The following is an 18,476-nucleotide window of genomic DNA, read 5'->3' on the forward strand; positions in this document are numbered from 1 at the left end:
AATCTCAAACTAGGGGCATAGTTACAGAACAAGGAGACACTCATTTAAAACTGAGACGCGAATAAATTTCTTCTCTCAGAGAGGAGTGAATGTCTGGAATTCTCTACCCCGGAGAGTTGTGGAGGCTAGATCACTGAAAGTATTTAAAGAGGAGGTAGATAGATGTTTGAAATATCGGGGAGTTGAGGGCTATGAGGAGCTGGCACGAAAGAGGAGTTGAGGCCTGGGGCAGATCAGCCATGATCTTATTGAATGGCGGGGCAGGCTTGAGGGGCCGAATGGCCTACTCCTGCTCCTATTTCTTATGTTCTTATGTTCAAATGATGAAGAGCAGGTAGTGAGTTGTCCAATGTCCCAAAGCAGTCAGTTCATTCAAAAAGTGTTGTAAGGACCTCTTGCCTTTCTTTGAATAATCTTTCCTTGGAACCAGAAAACAAGAACTACTTTATCTATAGATTGAAGTATCATGGACACAATTCACTCAGGTATTGACTCCCCATCGCATGGAAACAACGGAAGACCAACAGCCTTCCCTTCAGGGGTCACAAGGGCATTTCTTGACCATTGACATCCCACATGTACACCGGAGTAGAAAGTAACATGAATATCTCTGTTCTTCAGCATTGATGGCTAACAAGATAATAGCACCTTACTAGACAAGTCACTGCTCCAGGATACACAAACAAGGGAACTCTGTCTTACTGTTCAAAGCTGGACAGTCCCATTATCCACCCCCCTCCACTATACATAAAGCATAATGGTTTTCCATAAAAGCTGGTAGACAGACTGATGCCAGGCCAGTGTCTATCTCAACCACAGCCTCCGACTCTCACTGCAGGGAAATGCCAGGCGCCTCCAGCCAGCAGTGAGGCTGAGGTCGGTGACTCAGTGAGTAAACAGCTACACTTCATCCTGCTCTGTACCTTTGTGCTCCAATGGAATGTCACCTACCTTTCACCTGCAAACAGCCAAGCATTAACAGAGGTCACAAAGCCCACTGCATAGAAGGTGTCTGTGCTTTGTTGTGACTTTGTTCTGACAATGTGGATGATGTTAGCCCATCCCAAGTGGCTTCAAGGAGGTTATAGGCCTTGTTCCTCTCATCTTACAGCAAGTGGCTTGTGGGCCCTTTCGGAGGGCAAGCCCTGATTTTAAATGAACTTGCCTAGTGAGAACGGGTTACCCAGTTACCCCGCCCGATTCCACGCCCCATTCTTGGCAGGCTGGTCACAGTTAAAATTGGGCCTCTGGTACGAGGCTAGAATCGGCTCTAGGCCATGCTGTACAGGGGTGGAAAGTTGGGCTGAGCGACTGGGGTTTTGAATGGCCAGTCTGAGAATTCTCCAGCTCGTTTTACGTGCCCGCTGGACGGGAACAAAAACCGAGTGATTACACTGCTGGGTTTGTAATCCCGGGGTCTGGATTTCTTCATCCAGAGAGTGAGGGATTCGAATCCCACCCTGTCAGTTTCAGAATCTGGATCCGGTTTTAAATATGAACTGGAAGTAAAGTCAAAAAGTGACCATGAAGCTATTGGATTGGTGCCCTCTGTCCTACATGTGACTCCAGTCCCATTGCAATGTGGTTCTCTCTTAATCTTAATGACCTCCTCAGTTGTGACACCATCTTTCAGCAGAGCTGAACTTGGCCAATGTCCACATTCTGAGAATGAGTTTTTTTTTAAAAAAAGATTGCCAAAACTTATTAAATTATATTTCACCACCTCGCAGCCTCTGGGTTACTAGCGCTGAGATTGTAACCTGCTGCAAGACAGGAATGGGCACCGCTCAGCGAGTGAAATGTACATTCTGGGCAATGAAAACGGATATTATCAGCACAGTAAGTTGAACAGATGTACACAGACAGGAGGTAATGCAGGACAGTAAGGATAAGGGAGAGTACAGGATTGCACAAAACAGCACGTACAAATATTATTATTTAGTCAGATTACACCTAGAATGATATTTGCAGTCATCTCACAAACTCATTTAAAAGTTTTACTCAATCTTTGATAACATTGAATTTGGACTGGCTTCATGTGAGCAAACAACGAACCACTGTAACAAGGACTTTGTGGAAAGCAAATGGGTTTTATCTGAGGCAGCAGGGAGTCAGGGCACCAGGCGATATCACCTGCGAGTACCACAGGGACATTCTTGTTCTCTTGTGTCTGATGCTTGTTAACCAATGATCAAAAGGCTAGTGGTCAATTTGCCAAAGAGGATTTAACAGTGGTGAGCTGTGTTGTAGGCAGCATGCTTGGCAATTCAGTCAATCCAATTTTAAGATACGCTGTTTTTTGGTGAATATTTCCTGGGTTGATGATGGAGGGGGTGGGGGGAAGAGGCAGGGAAGGTGGTGGGAGGGAAGACGGGGGGGAGAGTTTGGAGAGGAGGGGCACAGAGGCCTCTTAGGAATTTGAGTGTCTCCAAGGTGACACACCTGCCAATGGAATTTTTGAACAAGGTAACCCTCTGTGTTAGGCACAGACTAACAAGCCAGTCAGGCCCAGTACAGCAACAACTTGCATTTATACAGCACCTTTAACATTGTAAAGCATCCCAAGACACTTCACAGGAAATAATCAATCAAAACTAGGCACTGAGGCCCATCAGAAGATACCTGGGCAGGTGATCTAAAGCTCAGTCAAAGAGGAAGATTATACAAGTGCCTTAAACAAGGAGAGAGAGTCGGAGATGCTTAGTGAGGGAATTCCAGAGGCAAAGCCACCAGTGGCAGAGCAATGAAAAATCAGGGATGTACAAAATTATGAGGGGAATAGATAAAGTGGACAGGATAAAATTGCTTCCCTTGGTGGAGAATTCTAGAACCAGGGGACATAGATTCAAGATAAGTGGCAGAAGGTGTAGAGGGGACATGAGGAAGAACATTTTTACACAGGGTGTCTGGAATTCACTGCCCAAGTTGGTGGTAGAGGCAGAAACTTTAAACTCTTTTAAAAAGTACCTGGATCTGCACCTTAAGTGCTGTAAACTGCAGGGCTATGGGCCGGGTGCAGGAAGGTGGGATTAGAAAGGGCACCTGGGTGTCCTCGGGCTGGCATGGACAAGATGGGCCGAATGGCCTCCTTCTGTGCTGTAACTTTTCTATGGTTCTACAGAAATAGGGGAGGACTATCTCAGAGGGTTCCAGGGCAGGAGGAGGCTGCAGAGATAGGGAGGGGGTGAGGCCTTGGAGAGATTTGAAATCTGGAATATTGGCTGCAGTGGCGCAAGTTATATACTTGTCTATAATGCCAACTCAGAAATGGGCCAAATTTTAAAAGGTTTGCGACCTACCTGGAAGAATAATCTGACTTGGGTTCATCATCTTCGATCTCAAGAGTTCTCTTGAGTAAGTTGTCCTCTGTGTACAGCCGGCACCTGGTGAGAGTGTTTTCTGATTTACTGTAAGCCACCATTGGATTGACACTTGTCTTCTTGTCCACCCTTGTCACCTTGCACCCGGGGCTACCTGGCCAATCAGAGTCCTTGGTGGAGTTCATGCAAGAATCACCGTCGGCATTGGTCCAAGGTAAAAACTTCTCTTCGATCAGTCGGGCGTTCTCCTTAATTTGTTCCTGGATTTCTGAGGTCAGGATTGGGAAGTCAAAGGTGAAATAATTCCCACGGCTCCTATTGGGAGAAGGCAGGATTTCCACTGAGTCTAGGCTGGTATAAGAGGTGCCTTTGGCATGATGAGACTCTAGGATAGATTCAAATTGCTTACTGAATGTATCAGTGCCATCTTCAGAGAGGCTCCGGGCAAGAGAAATCGAAGCGACAGGCGGGAGCATGTTTTTGACCTCTATCTCCGGTGACCTGAAGAGGGTAAAGGTAAATAATGATACAACTGCTCAGGGCATTGGGTAGACACACCTAGGGAACGGCATCTTTGTGTAATGAGGGATATACTTGCACTGAGGGCAGTCCAGAGAAGGTTCACTAGGCCGACTCCTGGGGTAAAGGGGTTGCCTAATGAGGAAAGGTAAAGCAGGTTGGGCCTATACTCATTGGAGTTTGGAAGAATGAGAGGTGGTCTTATTGAAACATGTAAGATTCTGAGGGGCAGGGGGGGGCACTTGACAGGGTAGTTGCTGAGAAGATGTTGCCCCTCGTGGGGGAGTCTAGAACTAGAGGGGCACAGTTTCAAAACAAGAGCTCTTTCATTTAAGACGGAGACGAGGGGGAATTTCTTCTCACAGAGGATCGTTTGTCTTTGAATTCTCCACCCCAGAGAGCAGGGGGTGCTGGGTTATTGAATACATTCAAGGCTGAGTTAGGCAGATTTTTGATCTACAAGGGAGCTTGTGGGGGAGGCAGGAAAGTGGACTTAAGGCCACAATCAGCTATGACCTTATTGGATGGTGGAACAGGCTCAAGGGGCCAAAGGCCTACTCCTATTTCTTATGTCCTTATGCAGTGCAGGAGGTGGCGATTCAGTCCACAGAACCGCAGAACCATAGAGAAGTTACAGCACAGAAAGAGGCCATTCAGCCCGACGTGTCTGTGGTGGCCGAAAAAGAAAAAAATAAACAGTTGGCCATTTTAACCCCACCTTCCAGGCCCACGGTGCCTGTTCCAGCTGTTTTAAAGAGCTATCAAGTTAGTCCCGCTCCCCCTGCGCTTGCCACGTATTTCCCAAAACCGTTTTCTCCTTTTCAAGTATAAAATCCCTTTCGAGAGCTTCTTTTCCCAACTGCTTCCGCCATTCTTTCCATCTCACAACACAATGTGTCATAAAACATTTCTCCTCGCCTCCCTCTCCGGTTCTTTTGCCAATCACCGTAAATCTGTACCCTCTGGTTAACGGACCCCGCGAGAAACCTAACAAAATCTGCCCTGGTTTTGAGCACCTCGCCCAGCAACATCTTTAGCGATTCTCGTTAACAGCAAAGGTCGGAAGAGAAGTTCTCAGAGATGGGACGGTTTCACAGACAGGTCGGGGATCTCGGTTATTTCCCTTTTTAAGAATGCCATGACTGCCACCCGCTGCCCACGGCGTTAGACACTGAAGCAGCAACACTGGCCTAACAAATGACTGCAAATTCAGCCCAGCTTCCCTGAAGGCAGGGCCGAGGGATTTGGCACCATGGCAAGTACGTGTAATGCAAAGGAATGCCAGCAGAGGGGGTGCTGAGTCAGAGTAAAGGCAAAACACACGGTAGACGCTGGAACTCTTGACAGACAGATAGACAATGCCGGAAAACACTCAGCATCTGTGCAGAGGCGATAGGGTGAAACAGTGAAGGGAGGGAGGCACATAGAGAGGGAAAGACACATGGACGGGGAGTGAACGAGAATCAAAATGGAGGGCGAGTGTAGACGTGGGCTAAAATAATAAGATATCCAACCCTGGGAGCTATACATGACAGAGAGATCAAGAGTGATATTAAAGGATTTTCCATATGTAAAGTTAGGTTCACGGGGAGCATAAACACTAGAATGGACCTGATAGGCCAAACTGCCTAAAGATCATATGAAATAGGAGCAGGAGGAGGCCATTTGGCCCTTCGAGCCTGTTCCACCATTGAATAAGATCATGGCTGATCTGACTGTGACCTTAACTCCACTTTCCTGCCTGTCCCCCATAACCTCCTACTCCAGGTTAATCCAAAATCTGTCTTAACCCCGCCATGAGTATATTCAATGACCCAGCCTCCACTGCTCAATAATTCCAAAGACTAATGACCCTCAGGGATGAAATTCCTCCTCATCTCTGTCAAATTGGGAGAACTGTACCCTTCAGCTCTAGATTCCCCTACAAGAGGGGACATCCTCTCAGCGTCTTGCTGTCAAGTCCCCTCAGAATCTTATACGTTTCATTAAGGTCACCGCTCATTCTTCCAGACTCTGATGAGCACAGGCCCAACCTGCTCAACCTTTCCCCATGAGACAACCTCTTCACATCCCCCGAGTCAGCCGAGCGAACCTTACTCTGAACTGCTTCCAATGCAAGTAAGTAAGGAGACCAAAGCTGTGCACTGTTACTGCGCTGTTAATACATTAGCTATTCATTGTAAAATTCGGCTGTATCTGGTCAGCTATCTGTTAATGGCTGCACCGAAACAGACCCCAGATAAGGAATAAATCGGTAGAATTTACCCACAACTTGTTAACGGCAATGACAACTGGCAAAACACGGGGTGGACCTTGTCAACAGGTTGTTGAAAAAGAGAAATGCCACCTACTAGTAAGTTCCCGGATGCCCTTTCTCCAATCTGTTGCCGGGCTGTTTCCGCATCCAATGCCAGTCACAGGTTAGAGCGCTGGTACGACACCCAGAACTTAAGATACTCTCGTGAAGTGCCTCGGGACATTTTTAAGGATGTTATAGAAATGCGAGTTGTTGTTGTAAATAGGAGTTATCTAAACACTGCGCCTGCATCGCTATTATAGAACAGCTGTCAGTCTGTTTCTGAAACATTTGTTATTTGCCTAGGGGCTGTTAATGAACCAGTTAAAAGCTTTACTTGCACAGCGCCATTGCCTCTGGGGGGAAGGGACACCCTGGTATAAGATGGTCCCATTTTCTACCTCCGGGACCCACCACAGATCCATTAGCCCTTCATGTCCCCCTCGATCTGGAGATCTCTTCCTGAATCCCATCTCTCCTTCAAAAGCCTCCTCAAACACCTACCTCTTCAACCAAACCTTCAGTCACCACTTAAACTCTTCAAACTCTTATACTCTGTCTGATTAACCATCCCCCCCCTCCCCATGTGAAGCCCTGTGATGGGTTTCCCTTGTAAAATGTACAACTTGCTGCTCTTAGAGATTCACTATTTAACAAGCCCACTTGTGAGGAAGCTGAAAAGTAAGGGAACACTGGTTTGTAGTTATTATTCTACTGTGCAGTATTTAACCTTTGATGTGCCATTGAACAGTATAACCACACAACCAGTGCTATGCTATTGCCCTTATAATGCATGCAACACATGTTGTTTTGGAACATAGGGATGTAGAAGCAGGAGTAGGCCATTCGGCCCATCGAGCCTGCTCTGCCATTCAAATAGATCATGGCTGATCATCTATCTACCCTTCCACCATTTTTCCCCACTATTACCATATTCCTTGATGTCATTAGTATTCAGAAATCTATCGATTTCTGCCTGGAACATGCTCAGTGACTGAGCTTCCACAGCCCTCTGGGGTAGAGAATTCCAAAGATTCACCGCCCTCTGAGTGAAAAAATTCCTCCTCATCTCAGTCTTCATTGGCCTGCCCCTTATTCTGAGACTGTGACCCCTGGCTCTAGACTCCCCAGCCAGCGGAAACATCTTATCCAAAATCTACCCTGTCACACCCTGTAAGAACTTTGTAAGTTTCAATGAGATCACCACTCATTCTTTGAAACTCTAGAGAATACAGGCCCAGTTTCCTTAATCTCTCCTCATAAAACAATCCCACCATCTCAGGAATTAGTCTGGTGAACCTATGTTGCACTCACTCTATAGTAAATATATCCTTCCTTAGATATGGAGACCAAAAATGTGCACAATACTGCAGGTGAAGTCTCACCAAGGCTCTACACAATTGCAACAAGACAGCTTTACTCCTGTACTCAAATCCCCTTGTGATGATGGCCAACATACCATTTACCAATTGCTTGCTGCATCTGAATGCTAGCTCTTTGTGACTCATGAACAAGGACACCCAGGTCCCTTTGGACATCAACATTCCTCAACCTCTCACCATTTAAAAGTACTCTGTTTCTTTCTGTTTTTTCTACCAAACTCAATAACTTCACACTTATTCACATTCTATTCCAACTGCCATGTTCTTGCCCACCCACTTAGCCTGTCCATATCCCTTTGAAGCCTCCTTGCATCTCCTCACAACTTACATTCCCACCTAATTCTGTCTCATCAGCAAATTTGGGAATATTACATTTGGTCCCCACATCCAAAACATTTATATAAATTGTGAACAGCTGTGGCCCCAGCACGGATCCTTGTGGTACCCCAGTAGTAGTAGCCTGCCATCTTGAGAATGACCCATTTATTCCTACTCTCTGCTTTCTGTCTGTTAACCTATTCTCAAACCATGCTAGTATATCCCGTGTATGTATATGTATGGGATACGTGTATGTATCCCATGCTAGTATATCCCATGTATGTATATGTATGGGATACGTGTATGTATCCCATGCTAGTATATCCCATGTATGTATATGTATGGAATACGTGTATGTATCCCATGCTAGTATACCCCATGTATGTATATGTATGGGATACGTGTATGTATCCCATGCTAGTATATCCCGTGTATGTATATGTATGGGATACGTGTATGTATCCCATGCTAGTAAATTACCCCATATCCCATGTGCTCTAATTTTGTTTACTAACCTCCTGTGTGGGACCTTATCAAAAGAAAAATCACACCACTCGTCACTACCCCATATCCACGTAATAATGACTAGGTTTATGTACAATAGTTCTATTGGGAAGCTCACTGACAGCAGGGAGTCATCAGGTTATCTGGTCTGGTGTTTCATTGTTGGTAATAACGATAAATTTCAGATATGAGCATTTCCCTGCGGTGCTGTATAGCCACTTTATACCCAAAGTAAAGAAAACAGCTGACAGGACAACCTCCGTTGCTGTAGCAGGCTGGCTCTCTGACATCCACAAGGGCCTTAAATGATCCAAGCTTTAGCCACCTCAGTCTGCCCACAACTCAACTCAAATTGTCAGAATTACACCAAAAGCCTCCAAGGATTGTTTATGTGGAAGGTTGAAATCTCACATTGATTCAGGAAGGACTGATCCTCCAATTCAGGAGCTAAGACAGGTTGTTGGAACACAGTATGTGGAGATTTGTCCTGTATCTAACGCTGCCATCAAACTAGTTGGATTAAAATACAGATTCCAAAGACGGAAATCTCGTCATGCTAAGGGACTACCATCCGGGGTCTCTTAATGAGAAGGATTTTAATTAGTTAGAATTCTTTGCAGCAGTTTGATACTTTATGAGATAACTGAATCCAAGCCAGATGATCAAGTATGACTCTGGACACAAATCCTTTACTTGATAGTTTGTTTACTTACAGAACACAGCATTATATATGTCTACCTCCTGCCTACTAACCCAGTGTTCCAGCAGTCCCTCTTTATATGTGCTCAAGATACTTAATCAATCAAAACCTCCATCTGTTTACCCTTAACAATGCAGTTAACATGACATTAACAGGATGCACATTGTAACACATGCTCAATAGGAACTGATTACCTTTCATCAGCAGCAGAAGATGGTTCAGAGAATACATCATCCTCTTTTGATTGCTCTTCTCTGCACCCCTCGCAATTCCCAGTGGTCTCATCTCGCATGTAGCCTCCTGAAGGAGCATGAGGGTCCATCTGAGCAGTGTCACTTGCAACTGTTGAACTCGGATGGTGAATACTGTCGTGCTTGTCTGGACTGGTTATGTTGTATTGTGCCATGACTTCATCCAGGTTAGTCTCCTGGTAGCGTCTGATAGGCACAGCATCCAGATCAGTCTCCGAGTACTTGGTTGTTCTAGTTTGGTCTCTTGCTTTGTAAACCACAGAAGTCCCATTTGACAAAGGTGCATTTTTCAAATCATTAACTACCTTGGCAGCGCCATGACTGACCACACATGGCTGTGCCTCAAGAGATCCACCGGTGGATGCTCCCTTTTGCTGGTTCTTGGCTATTTCACTCGTCACGGTAAAGTGCGGATTCGCCAGTGACTGCCGGGTTTCAGAGCCAGCTGCAAGCACACAACAGATTGTTAGGAACTGAATCCCCGCCCTTGGTCGGTGAGTTATGAAGATCTGGAGCGGCAGCACAAATCCAAAGCTAAAGCCCATTTTTTTGTACAGTGTGTACACCTGAACTGGATCCAGTTTGAACAGCTCAGTGCTTGTACGATTGCACAGAGCGTACCAACCAGCAAGCATGTTTGTATAAGTTCCTAAGTGAGAGCATTAGGCAACTAACCACGCACACGTGGTTACAGCCATGGAAGGAGTGTCGTGGAGCAGCCTACGAATCCTTCCATTACATAGAGCATGCGGCACTAAAGCAGGCCATTTGCCCCATCCAGTCTGTACTACTCCATATGTGTCTCCTCCATCTACACTACTTCCCGTTATTGTCCATAGGGGGTCTTTGAGGATGCTCTAACATGCAGTAGCAAATAATGCAGTTTAATGCGTCAATATAAGTCTACACCTGATCCTATATTACTTCAATATGACTCTTTACAGTCAGTGGCACCTTTTGTAAGATGCCCCAATATGGGTTTTGAGGCTTACCTTTATCTTCTGGAATCTGTGGTTCCGATGGTCCATAAAAGAATTCCCGTCTGGCTTTTGCAATCCGCTGAGCCCGGTCAGAATATTCCCCAACCAGTATGCAAGAGTTAGCCTTCAAAATAAAATGATTGAAGTCTGTCTGTTCATCATTCAGTGAGACCCAACATGCTAGCTGAGGAGCAGTAGCTGATTGCAGTTTTTGAACCAAAAACACTCTTAAAATTCCATGGCTAGAGTCAGGGCCCTAGGGGTCACCATGGAAATCAATTTTTCCTTATGAAACCAAATTAATACAAGTGTGCTCTAATTTCAGCTTCTAGTTTTGTGTCTGGTCCATTGTACAATGCTGGTGAACTAATGCACTATAGTGGGCTCCTATTGTAAAGCAACAGAAACAGTCCCAAACCTGGGAATTTCAAGTGCCCTTTATTCATATTCAACAGAACAATTTGCATTTTGGTAGCACCCTTCACATAAAAAAACACCCCAAGGCACTTCACAGGAGTGTACTCACACCCACAACAAAAAACTGACATCAAGCCACAAAAGAGGTAACGTAACTAAAGTTCCTCATCCCTGGAAACATTCTCATAGACTCGTAGACTCATAAACGTTTACAGCACAGAAGGAAGCCATTCGGCCCATCATGTCCAGGCCGGTCAACATTTTCATGAATCTTCTCTGCACTCCTTCTAAAGCCTTCACGTCCTTCCAAAAGTGTGATGCCCAGAATTGAACAGTTACTCCAGTTGAGGCTGAACCAATGTTTTATAAAGGTTCATCACAACTTCCTTGCTTTCATACTCTATATCTCTAATTATAAAGCCTCATATGCTTTTTTAACTGCTTTCTCAATCTGCATTGCTAGCTTCAATGGTATGTGCACATACACCCTCCGGTATATCTGTTTCTGCACCTCATTTTAGAACTGTACCCCTTATTTTATCTTGCCTCTCCTTGTTCTTCCTACCAAAACATATCACCTTACACACTTCTCTGCATTAAATTTCATCTGCCAATTGTCCACCCATTTCACCAGGCTGTCTGTGTCCACTTGAAGTATCAGGATCCTCCTCACAGTTCACAATACTTCCAAGTTTTGTGTCATCTGCAAATTTTGAAATTGTGCCCTGTGCACCCAAGTCTAAGTCACTAATAATATAAGAAAGGCAGTGATCCAAGTATTGAATATTGGGGAATGCCACTGAACACCTTCTTCCAGTCCAAAAGACAACCCTTTACCACTACCCTCTATTTCCTCTCACTCAGCCAACTTTGTGGTCAATTCCAAGCTGTGATGGAATGCATATGGACTTTGTGTAGACATTTGTAACAGCAAAAATGAGCAGATCTGTTGAACTCAGTTCCACAATCTGCTATGGTGGGTTTGTGAACTTAAATGGAGAGGTGTTTGAGGGGAGTTTCAGCTCTATTTATAATTTTGTAAATGGCATTTCTGTTAAACATCCACTGAAATGACAGCAGTGGATGGGAGAAGCTCCCAGGAAATTCCTAGCCATGATTTCCATGTTGTCGGCGCTGTCACCAGTACATATACCGCTGTCTGTGAGGATATGCTTTGCTACAGCAGGGTACTGTGTGCACATTCTGACTATTAGCATGTTAGTGCCATGGGTTCCTAGTCCCCGGGGATCTCACAAGACTTGTTTGGACTGGCTGTTGTGAAGAGCCAGAAAGAAAGAACCTGCATCTATATAGCGCCTTTCACAACCTTTGGACATTCCCAAGATGTTTCACATCGAATGAAGTGCTTTTTTGAAATGCAGTTACTTTTGTAACATAGGAAACACAGCAGCCAATTTACACTCAGCAAGGCCCCACAAAATGCAATGAGATAACGACCAAATAATCTGTTTTTTTAGTGATGTTGCTTGTGGAAGAAATATTGACCGTGAGAAATGTAAAGCTTTTATAATTTACAGCTCTCAGAGACGACAAATCCAGCTGATTCAGTTTGCAGTCTAATTTACTGTGAATCTTGAGGGACACATTTGATGGCACAACACTCATCCCTGATGCTTGTACAGTTTGCAAACATTGTTCAGTATTGTGCTTGTGTTTTGAAAACATTCATCGACCAGGCTTTATTCAAACTGTTCTGCAAGTTTAATTAGTTGGTTTGGACAATGCAAGAGCATCTGTCCATACTCATGAGGAATGCAAGAGGTCACTGGTAAAGTGTCATGTAGCCATCACAGCTGTTGATTTGTTTCAATATATCCCAATATATATTCCAATGTTCCATCATGTCATGTGCAGTTGGGCTTTCAAGTAGAAAGTCAAATGGACAGGTCTCTCTAAGGGAACAATGAAAACCTCTTGAATCCATCTACAAGGCTATTAACAGCAGTACATATTAACAGCAGTATATAACGCCATCATTAACAGCAGTACATGACGCCATCAATTCATTCTATGTCAAGCATGTTGGAATGTTTCTGAGTGATGTGACAAAACTCTTTCTAAATGAATTTCTTTCCTTCTTTTGTTTACTTCAGTTACTTTAGTTTCCCTTGAGATAGATTTGATCAGCCTTGGACAACTCCTACTTCACAAATTGTCAAGAGGTGGGTATTCACAACAGAAAGAGCCAGAAAGAGACAGAGACACAGGGGGATAATTGGAGAGAGTAACCCCTACACAACAGGCAAACTTTAACCTTTGCTGACAACCGCCCACCCATTATTCACCTCTTCTGATTTTAATTTCCAATAAAGTCAATAGGGAGGAGTATCTGGACAGGTGGTCAGCCCATTATCACCCCTTACACTTTTGGCAAAGTTGAAAATGCCCCCCTATAGAAACAAACATTTGTGTTTATGTAAAGACTAGAAATGACCATGAGGCCTACGCCATGCTCACCCTCATCCTTTGGTTCATTTTATTGTCATGTAGCAACCATCCCATCCTCCCCACCACCATGGAGGAACAAAACTCAGATATCTGTCACCAATTCAGTCCCATTTCAAAGACGTAGGCACTTAATCTAGCCGATATCTCACAATGGGGTACTGAGGGAGTGCTGCACTGCCAAATTTGCCATCTTTTGGATGACACATCAAACTCAGATGCACTGTGGACATAAAAGGTTCCCTAGGACTATTTCAAAGAGCAGCAAGCGAACTCTCCCAATTAACTGATCAATATTTATCCCTCAACCAACATCACTAAAACCAAACCACAGAAAGAGACAGAGACACAGGGGGATAATTGGAGAGAGTAACCCCTACACAACAGGCAAACTTTAACCTTTGCTGATAACCGCCCACCCATTATTCACCTCTTCTGATTTTAATTTCCGATAAATTCAATAGGGAGGAGTATCTGGACAGGTGCTGGAAATCTGAAATAAAAACAGAAAATGCTGGAAAAACTCAACAGGTCCGGCAGCATCTGTGGAAAGAGAAACAGAGTTAACATTTTGAGTCTGTATGACTCTCCTTCAGCAGTAACACAGATTGGCTTTTTAAATATATCTCATTAGCTACTGCGTTTTCCTACAACAGTGACTCACTTCAATAATACTTGTGAGATGCCTTTAAGGGATATCGGCATGACATCATCAGAAGGGAAACATGTCACGTGATCCAGTCTTAGTTTCACTTTTCCTTTGAGCAGCGCACACACATACAGTTCTGATGTCTTCAAGCTTTATACCTATATCTGTTCACATGTGCCTAGTCTTAATAAACCAACCTACTAGGAGTTTACTCAATCCCTTAAGAGTGATTGGTGTCTTGTGTCTTGTACAGTAGGTAAGCCCAAGGTATTATATCATTAGAATAACACGACACTTAATTAGCTGGTAAATGCTTAAGACTTGAAAGGTGCTATATAAATGCAAGTTCTTTCTTTATTTTGTCTCCTTGGTCCAGTGTCATGGTTTACTGACCCTTCTAGCATTGTCGGATTTAAAAATTATCAAACTGTAGAATCTTAGAGTACAGAAGGAGACCATTCAGCCTATCATGCCCTTGCCTGCTCTTTGAAAGGCCTCTCTGGTTTGCTCTACCTCCCTCTTTTGGAGGAAAGAATTTCAAGAAACAAATCATGGGGAAATTGAGTAAAGTTACTGATGGGAAGCAACTGGAATAAGCCACTTCTAACTGGGCTGCATATTCCCAGCAGCAAATGTGTTCCCAGGCCAATTATCACAGTCTATTTAATGATCGGGCACCATCAATGATGCCTACCCAGCGTGTCAACTGGACATTCCAACAACTTTCTCCTGTGTTGGGCATTGAGCAGACCCAGCAACTCACAGCAAGATCCAAATTGTTGGTGCTCCCCATCTCTATCGTCTTGATGAGTTATCCCTATAGGCGCTCTCAATCATTCTACATAATGTTTACACCAAACTGCAATCCACAGCTGCATATTCAGTTCAGCCTCAATAATAGCCTAATAATTGAGTTGGGAAAGCGCCAGTCAATAGTTATGCTTGTCCCTGCAGACCTCAATTACAGCTAACAAGTTGGATTGGTGCCAGCCTAATAGTCTGGCCACAACTGCAGGTCCCATGTCCTTTATGCACAGGGTTTCCAGACAGTGCAGTTGGTGCCTTGCTCTTATGTGTTTATTTACCATCTGCTGCCTCTGGCCTTCCTGCAAGCCTATTTTGACATCGGAGGGTCTCTTGCATGCACACTGAAGACTGACTGTGCCCTAATCCAACAGCCTACGAGAGACTGAAGGCCATGGATAGTTCACTCTGCTGCTTTATAACTGGAAACTTTAGCTGCCGGGAATGATGGGTCAAAGTAAATCTGCCTTAAAAGTAACTTGGTGGGGCCACACTTAGAATATTGTGAACAGTTCTGATCTTCAGATGGATAAAAGGGACATAGCAACACCGGGGAAAGTGGCAAAAAGGTTGATCAGGACTGAGAGATCAAGCCATCGGGGTAGATTGAACAACTTGAGGCTTTTTTCTTCAGGAAAGAGAGGGATTAGAGGAAAATTATAGACGTCTTTAAAATTATAAATGAATTGGACAGGGTCAACGTGGAGAGAATGTGTCCACTTGTGGGAGAACCCAAAAGGAAGAGATATATAAATATAAAATGGTTACTAATAAATCCAATAGGAAAACAAAGAGAAATTTCTTTACTCAGTGATTGGTTAAAATGTGGAAGTCGCTTCCACAGGAAGTGTTCGTGGTAGATGCTGCGTTAAGGTAAATGGAATGGAGGGAAACTAATGTGGAGTATAAACACCAGTACAGACTAGATGGCCCGAATGACTCATACCTGTGCTGGATATTCTATGTAATTGAATGTAAACAGGTTTGAGAGGGGGAAAGGGACAGGCCATTGAGGGGGTGGAGTAAGTGTGATGCTACAAGCAGGAAAATAGTCTCAGTGCTTCATGAACCAGCACAATGTGCTTACAAGGTTGGCCATGGATTGGAAGGTTAGGAGAGTCAAAACGAACTGGGGCAATTAAACTAACACAGTGAGAACAAGGTATCCAATAGGCCTATTTTCGACAGTGCGATTAACTGCACTGAATCATTCAGTTGCACAAAAGCACCTTATGACCAACTGGGCTGCAGTATTGCCAGGTCCATACTGGACATGGGTTAGATCAGATCATTTTTACCTTTAATTTTCACCTTTGATTGAAACATGAGAGATCTTGACAGGGTGGATGTGGAGAGGATGTTTCCTCTTGTGGGAGGATCTAGAACTAGGGGTCGCTGTTTAAAAATAAGGGGCCGCCCATTTAAGACAGAGATGAGGAGAAATTTTTTTCCCCTCAGAGGGTCATGAGAGGAACTCCCTTCCTCAAAAGGCAGTGGAAGAAGAGTCTTTGAATGTTTACAAAGCAGAGCTAGATAGATTCTTGATAAACAAGGGGGTGAAGTGTTACCAGGGATAGGCGTGTGGTTACAGTCAGATCAGCCATGATCCTATTGAACAGCGGAGCAGGCTCGAGGGGCCGAATGGCCTACTCCTGCTCCTAGTTCGTATGTTCAATATCCAGTCTCAAACCCTGAGGGGTTTTGATAAAGTAGACAGAGAGAGCGTACTTCCACTGGCAGGAGGGTTGGTAACCAGTGTACATAGATTTCAGATAACTGCCAGTAAAGCCAGGGGAGTTTTTTTAGGTAATGAGGTGTTATGATCTGGAATTGTCTGCAGTGAAAAGTGAGGCATATTCACTGGTAACCAGTGGAGGAATATCCACCGGTAACTTAGCAAAAGGCGATTGGATAAATAGCTAAAAAGAAAGATTTGCAGAGCTATGGGGAAAAGGAAGTGCATTGGGACTAATTGGAGAGCCCCTTTAAACAGTGTGGGCAGTAGGGTAATGGTATTGTCACTGCACTGGTTAACCAAAGACCCAGGGTAATTCTCTGGGGCCTGGGTTTGAATCCTACCTTAGCAGATGGTGGAATTTGAATTCAATAAAAAATAAATCTGGAATTAAAGGTCTAATGATGACCATAAAACCATTGCTGATTGTTGTAAAAACCCATCTGGTTCACAAGTGCCCTTTAGGGAAGGATATCTGCTGGCCCACATGTGACTTAAATGCCCTCTAAACAAGGGCAATTAGGAATGGCCAATAAATGCTGGCCTAGCCAGCAATGCCCACATCCCAAGAGTAAATTTTTTAAAAAGCTGACACAGGCACAATGGGCTAAATGGCTTCCATTTGTGCCATATGATTCTAAGCTTGACTAACTTCTTCTCACCTATAATTCCCTAATATTGAGAGTGGCATTCTATCCAACCTTGTATGTACAGCTAATGTCAGGGCAAGATTTACGAATACGTCAACATAAGTGGGACAGCAGTTGAAATATTCAGTGACACTTGCTCCAAACAGTCTGGTCATACACCAGAGAAAGTTGCTCCTCAGTAAAAGCATCACTCTTTTCACTGAGTGGCATCTTATTTCACCTATAATCTCTGCCACATGAACAATCACTGTACACTTTTATATTTAACTCATAGATTCTTCTTCAGAACCATTTACCAGATAGAATCATACAATGGTACAGCACAGAAAGAGGCCAATCAGCATAATGAGCCTGTTCGAGTGGATATTCAAGATCGCATGCACAACTTGAAAAAGAAGAAAATTACTTGCAAGGCTATGGGGATAGAGCAAGGTAATAGGACTGACTGGATTACTCTACAGAGAGCTGGCATGTGATGGGCCAAATGGCCACCTTCTGTGCTACAGTGACTCTATGACTTTTTGACTCTAAGAGCAGGGAGTTCTCCCAGTATCCTGGCCAACTTTCCTTCTCCAGCCAGCAAATTATCTGGCCATTGCTGTTTCATGGGGTCTTGCTCTGCGCAAAAAGTCATTCATTTTTAGCCACTTTATATCAAGATTTATTGCACTTAGAATCATGTAGCACAGCAGGAGGCCATTCGGCCCATCATGCCTGTTCCAACTCTTTGAAAGAGCTATCCAATTAATCCCACTACTGTGCTCTTTCCCCATAGCCCAGCAAATTATCCCTTTGAGTATATATCCAATTCCACTTATGTGACAAGGCATTGAAAAATACAATCTTTGTATTAATGACTGATATATCACAATGCTGTGCAAGTGGTTGAATGACTGGTACAATGAATGAACCCAGTGGTTATTAAAGAAATCTTTTTTATGCAGTTTGAAACCCAATTCTCATTAGATTTTAAAGGAGTGAACTGCAGCAGCACTCTGCCCCTTGTTAAAATACAAAGCTCACCTTAGACAACCCAGAATATTCACCAACAGCAAATAACAAAGGTAGGGAATATTGACATGAAACAATGTCATCCATGCCATGTAACCATGGATAAGCAACACAAGACTTTAAAATAATACAGCAAGAATCAAAACATCGGACCAATAGTCCTGAAATATTCAGCAATCTTGTGTTCATCGGAGACACGGGACATCTTAAGAAGGTTTGGGAATAAGGAAATGCCATTCAGCACTCACTAAGATGTTGGTAGTCTTGTGGCGCAGTGGGTCGTGTTTTTACCTCTGAGCCAGAAGCTCCAGGTTCAAGTCCCACCCCAGGACCTGATGGCCAAGTAGGTTGAGTATCAACCGGCAAATCCTTCCAAATACACACCAATGGGTAGGTGGTAAGAGTGGGAGAGATCTTTAGGTAGCCATGTGATGGAATGAAAGTTGGAGGCTCTCTACCATCATGATTCAAAGC

The 18,476-nt window shown here is 44.0% G+C and overlaps 1 protein-coding gene across 4 annotated transcripts in view; it reads right to left on the reverse strand.

The window, feature by feature from the left end:
• The window catches only part of LOC144668683 (PH and SEC7 domain-containing protein 1-like), a 159,271-nt gene that overhangs the window by 91,475 nt on the left and 49,320 nt on the right, over window positions 1-18,476 (reverse strand). For 3 of the 4 annotated variants that reach the window (XM_078530986.1, XM_078530987.1, XM_078530985.1), the window contains exons 4-6: window positions 10,283-10,394; window positions 9,234-9,735; window positions 3,300-3,821 (exon numbers count right to left, since the gene is read on the reverse strand). In XM_078530986.1, coding sequence (XP_078387112.1) covers window positions 3,300-3,821; window positions 9,234-9,735; window positions 10,283-10,394 — 1,136 coding nt within the window. The remainder of the gene's footprint in view (window positions 1-3,299; window positions 3,822-9,233; window positions 9,736-10,282; window positions 10,395-18,476) is intronic. The other variant, XM_078530988.1, reaches the window with a different exon arrangement.

Source organism: Cetorhinus maximus, chromosome 27 (genome assembly GCF_964194155.1).
Source record: "Cetorhinus maximus chromosome 27, sCetMax3.hap1.1, whole genome shotgun sequence".
In the NCBI taxonomy this organism is placed as follows: Eukaryota; Metazoa; Chordata; class Chondrichthyes; order Lamniformes; family Cetorhinidae; genus Cetorhinus; species Cetorhinus maximus.